Source organism: Desmodus rotundus, chromosome 4 (assembly GCF_022682495.2).
Source record: "Desmodus rotundus isolate HL8 chromosome 4, HLdesRot8A.1, whole genome shotgun sequence".
In the NCBI taxonomy this organism is placed as follows: Eukaryota; Metazoa; Chordata; class Mammalia; order Chiroptera; family Phyllostomidae; genus Desmodus; species Desmodus rotundus.
Genome location: NC_071390.1, coordinates 11,771,117 through 11,786,437, shown reverse-complemented (window position 1 = coordinate 11,786,437; position 15,321 = coordinate 11,771,117). Strand labels below are relative to the sequence as shown.

The 15,321-nt window shown below is 44.2% G+C and overlaps 1 protein-coding gene across 7 annotated transcripts in view; it reads right to left on the bottom strand.

Annotated features, from left to right (window-relative positions):
• Nucleotides 1–15,321, bottom strand: part of ABLIM1 (actin binding LIM protein 1) — a 258,566-nt gene that overhangs the window by 36,390 nt on the left and 206,855 nt on the right. For 6 of the 7 annotated variants that reach the window (XM_053923090.2, XM_045191346.3, XM_053923087.2 and 3 more), the window contains 3 exons: nucleotides 12,949–13,036; nucleotides 9,763–9,821; nucleotides 7,364–7,447 (listed from right to left, as the gene is read on the bottom strand). In XM_053923090.2, the coding sequence (XP_053779065.1) occupies nucleotides 7,364–7,447; nucleotides 9,763–9,821; nucleotides 12,949–13,036 (231 nt within the window). The remainder of the gene's footprint in view (nucleotides 1–7,363; nucleotides 7,448–9,762; nucleotides 9,822–12,948; nucleotides 13,037–15,321) is intronic. The other variant, XM_045191349.3, reaches the window with a different exon arrangement.

Sequence of the window (15,321 nt, the reverse complement as noted above, 5' to 3'; positions counted from 1 at the left end):
GCCCAAGCTCTTAACTTCTTCCTACACTAACATTTCCCCCATAGTGTAAGGTACCTGTGACCATTTATTTCCCAACGACATAGCTCAGGGACAAATGAGGTGGGAATGAGGAAAAACACTGAGATCAAGTAGCAGAAGAATGCCTGCAAACTAAAAATACTTCCATTGCCATTTGCTCTATAAGAACCACTCACTAGCTCAGTGTGTCGTTGGGGTGCGGTGAGAACCCCGCGCTCGCTCGCCGTGCTGGGGTGGGGTAGGAGAGGATGCAGGACAGTCAGATGTCCTCAGTTACTGGTGTTGCTGTGACGAAGGCCTGTTTTCATTAACAGGCAGCCAGCACAGTGTGTGAATAACCAAGTGCACACTGAGCTTTGGGGTCTCTCTCACGTTACTCATCCTGACTTTTTGCCAAAGGTGGGCCAGGGACACTTCCTGCCTTTCCTGTAACGAGGCACCTGGGGATCGCTGTGAAGTGGTTTGTTCTCTCTGTGCTCTGCGTGCTCACAGGGACACAGCTGGAGAACACCAGCACACTTCAGGAGGTGTTAATGGTCTCTTCCAGGGACAAACAACCCCAGCAAAGAACAGGTCCCTTGGCTGAACCAGCCTGTTTCAGCTCGGTCTCTCTCTCTCTTCCTTCTTCACCGATCAGAGGATCCAGTGACTTACGCTGGCTTTCTCAGAAGCACTTATCTGGTTCATTTATTAGTATTATTGGGTGAAAGGCTTTAAGAGTTGTCGAGCAATCTGAATTTTTGTTAAGTCCCATTTGACTCTTTAAACTTTAAAGGTTTTCAGACCAGAATCACTTCCAATGTGTATATCCCTGCCCCAGATTCTGATTCCAGAATACATTATTTTAGATTTTTAGAGTCAAGTTGATTTCAAGGCCAAGTTGATGTGCAGCAAATCCACTGATACTCTGGCTCTTGTTAGAGAGATCGCTCACTTGGCCGTGTGCATCTTCAGATTATGTAGCAATATTTAAGAAATGCTGAAGGTGCCTCGTGGAGATTCAAACACTGTTTTCTTTCATTCTAGTTAGCACTGTTTGCTCCTGCTTCGATCTGATCTCCTAACCTTATTGTAAAATTCACTTCTGTGGGTGCATTGTTTGTGGCTGTATTATATTCCTGCTTGCCCATTTTCCTGCAATCACCCTTCTCTGTTTCCTGTCTAAAATGAAATAATGGGATAAAACACAACTCTGTATAATGTAATATAGCGAGGTTAAGAGGTTGTCTTTAGAGTCAAATAACTTGGTTCAAATCTTGGCTCTGTTGGTTGTGTGCCATTGCAGGGGAGTTTTCTTTTTCTTTCATCTTTCTCTCTTTTCTCTTTGGACTTTCTTGGGCTTCAATTTCTCCCTTTATAGACTGGAGGAGAGGGTACCAACAGCCCCTACTTCATTCATAGGAATGAATGAGACAATACATACAAAGCTTCTAGTACCCTGCCTGGCACAGCGCCAGCACCCAGCATTTTTCAGATATTTGGCATAAGACTGGATTTCTCAGCCAGTTAATCGCAAATACGGAAGGACGGTACCGGCTCTGTTTTGCTCCTCAGGAGAGAACAGGCCTTTGAAACGTGAGCTGCCTAGAACTAGACTAGACTTCCCTAGAGTTCTCTACCACTACCACACCTAGGTGTGGCCCCCCTCCCCACTGAGGTACCTGGGGCAGCAGTGCCCCCCTGGGGTTGACTGATGTCCTTCCCCTTCTTGAGAATGCCGATAGGAAGTGATTCTGTATCCTCCCGAGACAGAGACTTCCTGCTTGGGTCTCAGCATTGGTGATTAACTCAGGCCCTTCTGTGCCGGGCGGGGAAGACCTTGCCTGGCAGCCAGGACCGGCCCTGGTTTGCTGCTCCCTGACCTGTGCCCAAGGCTTACCAGCACACATGGGTCATCTGCTTTCTGTCATATTCCCCCACGGCTCCCCAAGTGCGTGGGCTCCGTTGGGAGAGATTAGAGTGGCCTCTCCCTTATGAAGATAATAAAAATGCTTCTGAAAACTGAACTACCATTTTAGTTAAATATTGGGAATTTCACATTTCAGTTCTGAACACTTAGAATTTTAACACGTTGAATTTTAAATAAACATCTTATTGATTATTAAAAGAACCCTTTTTATTCTTCTAGCTGTATTTTTCCTCCTAATTTTTTTTAATCCTCCCCGAAGACACTTTTCATTGATTTTAGAGAGAGGAAAGGAAAGAGAGAGAGAAACATTGATTGGTTGCTTTCTCATACATGCCTGACCAGGGATCAAACCTGCAACCTGGGTATGTGCCCTGACTGGGAATCAAACCCACGACCTTCAGGTTTACAGGACAACTCTCCAACCAATTGAGCCACACCAGCCAGGGCTTTCTTCCTAATTAATACATGACTTGCTGAGGGTCTCTATCAGTTAAACATCTTCAAAAGGCCCAGACTGTTGTTCCGCAGAGTAGCTCAAATCCACTCAAACCAAACTCATCTCACCCTCAAAAGCACAATTACCGACGCGCTTTCCCTCTTTCAAACCCCTTCATTACCACTAACTTAACTCTGTCACCCTGCTGGGCTGTGACAACATTTTACAGGTGATCTCTATTTCTGCAGAGAAGCCTTACGAACAATTATTTAACCTAAAGTGGTATTTCAGCCCATTCAGATATCCAGGCTAACAACAGTGACCCAGTACCATATTTCTCGGACTATAAGACGCACTCCTCCCAATCTGGGAGGAAAATGGGGGGTGCCTCTTATAGTCCGAAAGTAGCTTACCTGGCTCGCTACAGGATTTCTGCTTTAAAGGATGTTTTATTAAATATTTTACCACACTTTTTGCTTCAAATTTTTTTTCCCTATTTTCCTCCTCTAAAACCTAGGTCTGTCTTATGGTCCAAAAAATACAGTAATGACTAAATGAATTCAATCATTCAACATGTCAACAGACATTGTTTCTGGAATCCTCTGTGAAAGTTATGATGAACAAAATTACTCTCTTGCCTATATTACCAATGAAGATAATTTCAAATATTTATCCCTAAAAACATGCCCACTTCTGTGCTCCAAAGAAAGGAAACAAGGACCTGGGACTGAGCTGCTGAAGACCTACGTGATCTACTGCCCTTTAAGCTCTTTTCCTTCAGCTCTGCAGAAAAAAACCAACTTGAAAGTGCAACTGAAAAAATTCAGTTCTTTGGGGGGGAAAAAAAAGAAAAGAGAAACAGAAACAGAAAAAAAGGGGAGGCAGAGGGCAAGGTGGAGAAGGCATACAGTTACGGAAAGGAGTACAGACTGTGTAGTCTCAATGCATTTTGCCAATAAGATTAATCGAATAACTTCATCCATATTTGGCAACAGGAGGAAAGGGGCCTTCAGTGAGAATCTTCTAGTTGAGTGGGGCTGTCCCCACTCAATCTCTGGTGAAGAAGGGATCCATATGGCCCACATTTATCTCCTCAGCCAACCGTCAAGTACTGGCTTTTGATTTCAATTAAGTTTTTTATTTTCCTAAACAAATAAACAAAAACAACAAAGAGAGTTCTCACCAGAAGACTAAGTAGTTCATTTCAATGGGAAGGAGAAAAAGTGGCATTTGGTTACTGATAGCAGATGACTGAAAATGCACATCTTTTTGTTTTGTCTATATGAAATCTTTTTTAAAAGCCCTCTAACGACCTTTCAGCTGCCGTCCCCCTATGCCTTGACATGGTCCCTCTGTCCCACTATTCAGAAGGCACAGTCACAAAGTGAAAATTACATTGAAGAGCTCTTATGTCTCCACTCCAGCTCCTGTCATTCTTCAAATACTAACCATTAAGAACAAACAAACAAACAAAATACCGCCCCCCCAAACTTACCAGAGCTCTACCTGGCGAGTAAGCAGAGAAAACGATATTTACCACTCACTTCAATTACAGGCCACCATGCGCGCCTGGTCCCTTCTTAGAAGGAGAGGCTGGAAGGCACTTTGCTGTCCCGCCCGCCCCCCACTCAGCAGGAGCTGGGTGCAACAACTACGCCCATCTAATTTGCATTCATCTGAAGCCGTGCTCTAAGAAGGGAGAGCAGCTGCAGGCAACTGGCTACCAGATGGGAAAGCTCCTACGGGACAACTACTGATCCAAGGTGACCGACACCTTCTACAAAGTGCCGTTGCGGTTGACAGTACCTGCCTCGGGTTTTTGTTGAAGTTCACTAGACAACGGGGTGATGGAAGCTGCAGAAGAAGGAATACTTTTAAAATCTGCATGCATCCACTGTTCACTCTGAGGTCAAGAGAGGGTGAAATCCACTACTCTGGAAAAGGAATCTGCATTTGAAAGGAGGCAGGAGCAGCCAACCTTCCTTCCCTGGAGAGTTTCACAGATACCTTCAGCCTTCACAATGGCCAAAAGGCCTCAGGGTCTCTCCAGTATAAATCTTAACGCCTATACATCCTGAAGGATTGTAAAGACCAAAAAGAATAAACTATTCGAACAAAGGGAAAGCTGGGAATAAAGCTGTATGTACTGTAGAAACCTTAATAAAACAACAATCAACATTATTTCCTTGTTGTAGACATATATAAGGCCCTAAATGCCTCCTTTAAAAATATATACACATGGTATTTTGTATACAGGGGTTAGCAAAATAGATTTACAGTTGTTCATATAGAAAATCACACAATAATAAATAATAGTACGAGAATAATGCTGTTTCGTGTACTCAAACTATAAACCTACTTTTGCCCACCCCTGTATTACAGGTTTGTAAGTGCGTATGTTATCATAGGTGAATGTTAGTTTCAAAAGGAACAAAAATCTCATGCCCAGTTTGTACGGGAGCCCTTTCATGCTCTAGCCTCCGAAACGCACAGCAGAGAAGCCCCTGAGCAGGATGAACACAAGTGATCCACTCGGATTATTATAAACTTGGTCCTGGGAACAGCATGTGCCTTATCTACAATGAATGACAACAGGAATTACAAACACTCAGCCTGAGTTTTACCTATAGGCACAACTTGCTATTCACACAAAACTCTTCCAAGTAAGCAAAACTGGAACATGGTTTTCTTAGGTAATTTTATTTTCATCATTTTTTTTATCTGCAATTCAGCAAGAGGCAAGAAAGAGTGATTTCAGGATAATGATTTTCCTCCTATAAATTTGACTTTCCTCCACAACAAAACCAGGGCTGATTTCTGGGGCACAAAGTGCTGAATATCCCTGAAAGAAGCATAGCCAGTTTATCGAATAACTAAAGGTATCTGATACTATTGGGTGAAGTGAGCTGCTGTGTAAGGACAGCATGTTTTAAAAAATTAAAATATATCTGTGTAACCTGAAAACTGCTTTGGAGTTTTCAGGCTTCTTAAATGGTTTGTTGAATTGTTCTTCAATGGCCAATGGGTGAAGGGGCCCTTGCCCATTGGCCTGTTTTCTCTGCCAGGCCCCAAGCTGTTTACAACTTTCTGTGATGGAGCTACAGCTGACTTCCTGGATATTTATGGCTGGATAATGGGGATCAGATGTCCCTTTTGAATAACAGGATAGGAAGAGAGAAGTTATTAAAGACAGCTTTCTCTCTCCTACCCCACCACTTCTCGAGATGCTCCACATCTCTTCAATTTAAGGGTCTGGAGCAAATCAAAATATTTCACACGTGATGGTGGCCTTTTTCTTCACATCATGAAAACGCATCACTTGGTTATAGTCTTAGGCTAATAAAACAGCACCATTTGAGTTATAAAGTATACTATTGGGGGAAAACCCCAAAATTATTGAAAAAGCAACTTCTTGCCAAGTAGAGGTACTAATTCTGGGCAATACTCATTTGCAGCGGGGACTATCTTTGGCTGATCCTCTGGATTCATGAGACTATAATTTCACTTTACGTGAAAACTCCACCGCTGGAGCTAAAGCTTTAAGAATGAAAATCGTGTGACAAACATGAGTTGGAGTTCAACCCAGCACCACGGGCCAAGGCAACACACCCTAGGACGGAATCTGCAGTTGAGTCCTGCTGCTCCCGGCTGTGTAGCCTGGGGCTGACTTCATTCCAGAGATGAAGACAGTAGGGGGCTGGTTGGGGCGGAGGTCTAAATGGTTTTTTCCTACTCTAAACTCTATACGTCTAACTAGGATTCAAATCATGAGAAAGAGAAGTCGAAACCAAAACCCTCCTCGGCCTTAGGGTCATCTAGCAGGCACGGAGAAAAGGTGTAGGCACAAAGCCCAGACTGAAGTGCTGGGGTGAAATCTTGACATGTCAGCCAAGCTACACAATGGGTATCATCGGGGCAAAGATGGGGTTGTGGAAAGTCACTTTGTCATTTAACAGGTGGAGGTTTCAGCAGATTCTGAGAGACCCTGGGAGAAGGTCCACTGTGTGCCAGGAACGCAATCTCCTGCCTCACCGCCCACCAGGAGGTCTGGCTGGGAATGTGCCCTGCTTCTGTAGGACTCAAAGCAGGTCACGCTGCTCTTTCCTTGAACAGCATGGGACTGAGCCAGGGTTTTTAATGTGCTTCTCTTTCTGTCTTCCCAGCCTTCTCTCTCTCTCCCCTTGTGCAATAGTGGAAAGAAGAGTTATGGGCTCACAGAGACATGGGTTCCAATCCCATCTGCTCCACTGACTTATCAGTGCTGTAACTCTGGGGAAGTTACTTGACTGTGATAGGTCTCAGTCTCTCCATCTGCAAGATGGAGATAAGGATAGCTATACATGAGAATTCTGAGAAAGGGCAAGTAACAGTGTAAGTAAACCTCTCCACCTCTGGAGAATAGGTGCCTGCTCTCATTTGTTTCCTTTCCTACGTCACTGCTCCTTCTTCAGCCAAATCGCTCCCTACCCAAGCTTTTCCCAATGCCTGGCTTTTGCCATTCTCTTCAGGCCACCCCTGTCTCGTCACCTCCACATGTTCAAATCTAGACCAGCCTCCAGAAAGTGCCCACTTGAGATCCTTTTGCTCAGCTGACATTTCTTGATCTATGCGATCCATTTCCTGTGATATGTTTCTACGCTGTTTCATAATTATTTCTCTATCTGTCTTCTCTCCCCTACTAGTCTACATCTACAGCTTCCAGCCCACACGACACCTGGGTGCTTGGCAAATTATTTGTTCAGTGAACAAACGTGTGAACGCAGGACCAAAAGCGTAGCCTCTAATGCGTTTGCTTTAGTCAAGACGATGCTTTAGCCACTGCTGTGAATGAAAACGTTGACCAGAGAAGAAAGCAGCCGCAGTCAGAAGGTGAGACACACTCTGTGGGGGAGAAGCAGGAGCCAGAGAAGTTATGTGGGAAAAGCAGCGCAGGGAGGGAAAGCGACAGTAGCCGGGTCCCAGGACAGCGCCCCGGGCCTCAGCCTAGACACAGCGCCAACCTGCAGTGACGGAGACCGTCCTGTGCGTCGGATCAGACTTTTGGGATAAAAGAAATCGGAGGAAGAATGCTGAATGTTTGGCGGCTGCCGTGAAAAATGAAAAAAGGAAAGGATGAACAAAGAAAGGAACTCAATTTAGAAACACTATTAAAAAATCCTTCAGGAAAACTAATTTGATGGTAAACGCCAAGCGTCATTACTATAGTTGATGTATGTGAATGTGGATGTTCAGGGGCCCATGCAGGTAGTATATTTACCTCCATTCCAACCCCTCTGTGACCCTTCCATTTATTTTGGCTTAGACATTCCAGATGAAGTGTAAGAAGCCAATGAAGCCACTGAGAGATGTTCCTTTAAGAATCTGTTGTTACAAACACCCTGTGAGTTCTCAAATATCAAGAATGTGGATTACTCAGTGGCGCTGCTGAAAGATTCTTAAAACATTTTCATTTTGCTATGGTAACTGCACTAATGTGACACCCGGTGAAAGGCCTGGAAATCTTGGCTCATGATTTGTGATCGGTAGACACACCCTTAAGAGAGCACAAGATTTATTCTCTTATTCAAAAACCAATTCCCCTTTAAATCTCACCTTGTCAGCACGAACCCCACTCAGGGCACCTCGGGACCTCTTCCCCTTGGAGGGACATAATTCTCACTACTGACTTCCCCGCAGTGGATGAGCCGAGGGCGGACCTGACCTCCCAAGTGGTAAATGCAGGCTTTAGAAGAGCTTTGGAATTCTCTGGTAAGCTCCACCAAAGGAAGAAAAAAAAAAACCAAAAAAAAAAAAAAACCAATAGCTCCTCTTGGCTGGAATGAGTGTAAGAATTTCACTAGTTGTTTTCATAAGCTTATCCAGAGAGTTCCATCAAGATGCCATTAAAATTGTTGATTTTTTAAAAAATCATTTTAGAAACACCATCTGCAAACTCAAGCAACCCTTCCTTAAAGAGCGAGGACCACATTCCACGCAGTCTGGCCCTGTCTGCCTTCTGGTCTTCGTCTCCCAGAAGGCTTCACAGGGGAACAACGATTACTCAAAAGACGGTGCGCACCACTGGCTACTTGGGTGGTTTTTCTGGGCAGCATCCCCACTATTGTGAATTTTACGTTCTTATGATAAAAGTGACAATAAGCACTATCTTTAGTGTTCTCGTAATTTATAAAGATAACCCATTTTCAAAGCATCCGTGGTTCCTCAAGATTCCCCGAATCTGGAGCCCAGCCAAGGTGACTATTCCAGAGTGTGCCCGCTCAGTTGACAGACCTGAGGGTTACACACACGTGCTGAACTTCACGCTATATGTACATGCAGAAACCCAAACCATCCTGGCGTTGGGGGACAAATTCTTTTTCAGTTTGTCTTGTATTCTGAGAAAAACTGGGTTTTTCCTCCACTTGAAATATACTGTGACTAGGGTTACACACATAGCTTCTTATGCCTGTTAATGGCAGACCACAGGGAAAGAAGACCACGCTCTAAGTCTGGCCTTCCAGATAAACCCAGTCCATTTATTCCCCTGAGCCTCCAAGAGGATGATCATCAACTCTGGTTTTCCCAAGGGTACCACTAAGTTAGCTAAATGGAGAGACTATGGTCGGGACCCAGTCTGAGTATTTCTCTGAAAAATACTGCCCAGCCCAGGTGAAAAACTGGGGCGGCCTGATCGGGATGCGGATTATGCTAATGACTTACAGCTGCGTACACCGTGGCTTCTGAAGCAAATAACACTTTGTCCTCTGGTGGTGTTCTGAGAATTGACGAAGACCAGAAGGCTTTACATGTCAGGGAGAAAGAGGGTCTATCCTTCTGCCCGTGTGCTCAAGGTCCTAGGAGAGTTACTAAAACGTTCTGATGCTATGTAGGAGTTAAGTGCTAAAACTATGCAGCCTACTTGTTCACACTGACATGTCGGGGCTCATCATTGTTTCCCCAAATCATCAGCTTTTGCAGATGGAGGCTCCTCGGAGAGTTTGGACGGGAGAGGGCAGCAGAATGCACCAAGAGCTGAGTGCTGGGTTGATGTGTTGCATTATGGACTGAGTATAAAAGTGTCTGGTGAGGCGGTTGCCAGATGTTGGACCGAGAACTTCACGAATCATTTTTTTCCACATCTGTATGGTTTGACGTTTCTCCCAAATGCATTCCTGAGAATCTGACTAGTGAGGCAAGGCTTACTTTGTCCAACACGAGCATTTGGAACAAAAACTGCAATCAATTTAAGGTAGGAGGGCACCTCCTCCCCTGGCCAAATGGCCTTTCAGCGTGGTCTGCTATAGAGGAAAAAAAGTCACGGAAAAGTAATTTCACCCACATTCCAGCCCCAAGAATGAGTCACTGTGAAACATACGGCCTGCAAATGCACCTGCCACCACATCTCCAATGTTTTCCTTACCCGCAGCTTTTCCTCCGTCTTGGTGGATTGCTTACAGTCGGGATGCCAAACGGTGGAACCTGGAAAGACACAGCACACACTCAGAGCCGGGGCAGGGGAACAAAGCCATGTCAGAACTTCTGAGAAGGGCTCAGACCCCCATTTCCCCAGCACTGGGGAGCGTGGGAGCCCTGTGCCCACATGAGCCAGGACCCCTCCAAACTCCAGGTGAGTTTTCCTCCTGTCTGAGCTTGCTTCCTAAAGGTCATAATTCTCAACCACAGAGACCACTAACTGAGCACCAGAGTGCTTTGATTCAAGGGATATTTAGTTTGTGACTGGGTATTTTTTTTTCTAACCATATTATTATCTTTTAAAAGTAATGTCTGCGCCTTACTACAAGCTGCATTTAATTTCAGAATGAGAAGCCATCAGCCATGTGTGCAGAGCATCAAAACAACCAAGTGGTTTAGATGAGGAAAATAAAGTCAAAACAGTCTATATTCGGAGGCGAAACTCACTGAATTTTTTTGTTGATCCAACTGTACATGGTCATCTACACAGATATGGGATATCAGACAAACTAGTGGAAAGGCTGAAAGTTAAGTTACAAATCCAAAAGTTTCCTTTTTCTTTCAACCTTTTAATTAACTTTAAAAAAGTCTTCACCTCAAACTAGGGAAGCTACCACTTCAGTATCGTTTTCTGGTTCTGGGTCCACGCCCTCACTTCCTCAGAATGCAAAGTATTTTCATGGATGGTCCCAGAACTGAGCAAAATATTCATATCGCACAGAGAGCACTTACCTTGTAAAAACGCAAGCCTGCCTACGAAATTTTGTACGCCCAGATATATATGGCATTTATAAAATGATGGCTAAGACCTACACATAAGGATATGTTCAAATGTGGGGACAGGCAGGAGAACCAGAAGGAGCACTCACAAAGAGTTAAGCAAGTAAAGTGACTAAGTTGGAAGCAGTGAGTAAATGATATACTGTAAATTTAATGAGTCTCTATGAAGACCAGACTTTCTACACTTCATTACCGAAACCCTTCTCTCTTTAAACAGCAATCTGTGTGTACTTGAAAAGACACCAAATTAAAGTAATTCTTGCATTACTTTATACCATCGAGCTAAAACAGTATTAAATAATGACAAGGAAAATACATTTCTCATCAGAATACTACTTTAACCCCTATTTAACAGTCATTTCTATCTGGCCTGACCCAGGAGGAGGAGGAGCGGAGGAGCGGGGGTGGGGGAGGAGAGAAGGAGAAGGAGGAGGAGGAGGAGGAGGAGAAGGAGGAGAAGGAGAAGGAGAAGGAGGAGGAGGAGGAGGAGGAGAAGAAGAAGAAGAAGAAGAAGACTGACAAACACACATGAAGCAGATAGACTCACGCACCCTTCAGCACTAACATTACTCCGGGCCAGCTACAAAGCACAGGAAACCCTCTTCCTGTGGAGAGTCAAGGGCCACGGGGTCAGCGCTGGGCCCAGGAGCTACATTCGCTGTGAAAGTTCTATGGATCAGAGGCCATTGGCCAGAGCGCTGGGTTCGCATAGTGTCACATTGTTCCCCAGAGGTCAGGCACATGGGTATGGGGCACAGAGAGCACATGAGATGCTGAAGAAGATGAAACTGCTCATTCTTCAAGGATGTGCCGAGAGGGCAAGCAAAGAGTACCGAAGCCCAGGAAGAGATTCACAACAATCCCTGGAATTCTGAACGCAGCCCATCTTAACAGACAGTTGGTTATTTGGGGTGTGAATGTGCTGTATTTGCATACAGCTTGAGATCACTCCCTCGTCTCAGCTTCCAGGCCCAGAGTCTCAGTTCCTAGCAGACTCAGGGTTGACACGCTCTCTTGTGTCTTTGTTTCTGAATGCTGCAACTGACGCACGAAAATCTAAAACGAAGCCCAGAGACCAAGCAAAGAATAAACCTGCGCCACTCTGGAAGTGCGCAGTGACACCTGCCTATTGCTACGGCAGATTTACTGCCTGTCTTCAGGGAAATGTCATACCACACCCAGATGGGACCACGGGTTTGGGTTGTCACTTGCCTTTATTTGGGCCCTTTAATATTCAGTGATTTTTTTTAATCATAATTTTTCAGACTGATCATCCTACAGCTTAAAGGATGTTTGGGATGTTAATTTCTCATACAGTTACAGCTTTTTAAAAGGGGATTGTAGCCTAAGCTTTGCTTGAATATTCCAGAGCAATTTCTGTAGTTGTATAAAAAAAATCCCTAAGAGCAAAGCAAACCATTCATTAAGAATACACAGTGTTACGTGCAAAGAGACATGAAGAAATGACATGCAAAAGCAGATGAAACCCAGTCATTACCCAAATTGAACGAGCAACAGCTCTTACGGCTCTTGCTAATTTTACTGATAAGCCCTTGTCTATTTAATGACTCTTTTACAGCTAAAAATAGCAAAACGCTGCCACAGATGGTACTGTTTGATGGAAGAGAATCTTCCCCTACAGCCTCTCTGGGAAGCTGCAGAAGTTTGGAGGAGATTAAAAACTAGTGATAGTTGTATGCTGGAAAAATTTCTCAAAATCATTTTCAATTAAAAGAAATCTAATGGCTTCCTGATAATCCCACCAGAACTGTCTCAACTTCTCTTTCAGGGACTTAGGGTGTGTTCTCTCCCTCTCCTTCACAATGAGAGCTATGTCATCTTAATGTGATGAAATATTAACTGTGATGCAATTCACCAAATATGAGATTTTCTTCTCCCTGGAAGCCAGGGCAACAACGGCCTGGGAGGCCTCAAAACAATCCTTCTGGCAGGAGAGTGAAAGAGGAAAAGACGAAGTAGTTGTCTGGTGAGCAGCATTTCTAGAAATGCTTTATCTCTTTGATCTTTTGCTTCCCTGGCAGTTTCCTGGAGAGGGCTGGGAGGAGGTGTGATCTTCACTCTTGCTTATATCCATAGGTCCAAACACCTCGTCCTATTCATTCATTCCAGCAGCAACACGTTTAATAGCCACAGGGCCCACTGCCAGCATGTCAGTTGCTAGGCTGATTAATACTAACCAATGAGGTAACGTTTGGCCACACTCATTTTGGACCTGGGTAGCCTTGCTGCTAATGAAATGCCTCCTTTTCTAAAAACGACCCAATAAACAAACAAACAGCACAAGTTTTCCCCCAGGTGGGGAGAACCTACTGGGTTCCTGAGCCCACCTTACCTTGAAGATACATTTCCTCTCCTTCTGTGAACATCTGGTTGCATCTGCTGCATCGTGCACAGCTGGGGTGGTAATGTTTGTCACCTGCCTGGAAGAGAAGAGGTAAGCGACAGTTAGTCTACTCCTGGTCACTGCATGCAGCTTCTTTTTTGGACTTGGGGATTTGGAGGAAAGGAGAGGGTGGTGAGAAAGGAAAAATATCTGTCCAGGAGACCAAACTTATTACACCAACAGCCTTAGAAGCTGAAGCCAACCCCATCGGAACTGGGAGGGGCTCAAGACCAGCGCCTTGTGCCTGTTGTGATGGGGCCGACTTGCCTCTCGGGGTTTTGGGCCTCCAGTTTTCTCCTGGCTTGGGCTCTCCTGGATGGTTGCCAGTTACACAACTCGTGCCTGAGATGGGTCCACTCCATCTCCCCCCAAAAAACCCATCTCAAACACATCAACATCCGTATTAATGCTGGAGGCTAATGTTGGTTTGTACTAAGGCAATAAAAGGAAAGGATTCTATTAGCAGGTTCTTGCTTTCTTAGCCAAATAGTCTGAAAATAATAAAATCTACCCAGCTTATATCAAGATGAGAAAAACCATAGTAAAAGTCAGTATCGACTGCTTCTCTCTCAGAAGGAGCCCAAATGCTCTCCCGTGCTGCTTACAATCTTTTGCCAAAATCTTGTATTAATTGTTTTCTGAAGAAGGCATTTTACTGAGATAGCTCTGCATTACCCCTGGGCATTCCATGGTCCTAAATCTGACAGTTGCCATCACAGCAGGTGCTGACTTGCCCAAGGCAAAATGTCACTGGACACAGTGACCATTCTCTAGACAGGTGCCGAGTCACATTAGAGTCATCCTCCAAATACATGCCTGGAAAAATGAAATCTTTTTGTGGACGAAAAACCCCGTGCTACCTACAAATGATCAAATGCACTCTGCAATTAAGTCACTTTATCGGTAAACTAGAACGACATTTCTTTCGCTTTAACCAGGGGAAAGGCAAAGCTGAGAGCCCAGAATTAGAAGTGGCTGCACCCTGGTCCTGCCTGGAGTCTCAAAGGAAGTCAGAGAGGCCAGAGTGACTCCTTTCTCACACACTCCTGGAGAAAGTCTGAAAGCCACTTAGCAACCAGAGTGTGACATGGTGCTCAGCTCCTCAAGATAACCAAGTGGAAAAAAAATAAAAGGAAGTTATTTAAAAGTAGGAGCCAGGGAAAAAAATCTTTTCAGTGGGATTTGCCAGAAAATTCCAGAAGTGGTGCTATGGTTCTTGTACACATGGTATGTTTAATTAAGTATTTTTCCGGGGGGGTGAAGAAAATGTCAACACAAAGTAGCTCCTTTCCTTAGGCCATCCAGGGCCCAGAGTGAGTGAAGGAAGAGAGACGGTATCACTTACTCAGTTAATACCCAGGGAGGCTCAGCCGGGATGTCAGTGCTGTAGGTCCCAGCAGGGACAATCTCTGGATTCTCCAGGGAAATGCAAGGGAAAGAATTAGGCCCCTTAAAAGGAATCTGATGTAGTGAAAAAGCACACACCAGGAATAGAAAGGAATTTCTTCAAACTGACAAAGGGTTTCTATATATGGTGGCACAACTTTAGAAGCCTTCTTATTAAAGGCAGGAATAAGACAAAGATGTATACTTTAACCAGTGTTTCCTACATTGTTTTAGTCCAAGCCAATGTGATAAGTCAAGAAAAAGAAATAAGTGTAAAGGTCACTAACAAAAGAGTTCAGTCAAGTAGCTAGATAAAATAATTAACACATAAAAGCCAACAGTTTTCCTGTCCACTAGCAGTACAAATTAAGTCAATGTGATGGGAAAACAGGACCTCATTTGTAATAGGAACAAACCTTTCAATGTAAGATTTACATAAAGAAAACCACAGAACTTAACTGATGAGCATAAAAAACTTAAATAGAAACACCGTATTTCTGGACAGGAAAACTAAATGTTGTCAGATGTCAATTTATCTAAGATGAGCCTATTAATGCAGTGCCTTCTAAGTCAAAGTACTCACAGGAGTTTCCTCTAGAGAACTCAACAAGCCAATTCTGTAAGTTCACATGGGAGAAAAAAATGCTCATTAATACAAAGGCATTTTTCACAAAGGAGAGCAGCCATGAAAGGGGACTTTTGCCTTTCCAACATGAAACGTTATTCTAAGGTTGAAACAACTGAAGTACTATCATTCTGGTGCAGGAGTAGAAAATAGCCAGCGGCGCAGAGAGAGGAGCCAGTTGCACAGTCACTCAAGTAACAAGAGAATTATGATAAAGGTGGGGTTTCAAACGAGCTGAAAAAGTGACTCATTCAAGTAATGGTGAGAACAATGGATTTTCCCCTTAGAGAGAGAAGTAACAGATGGGGAGA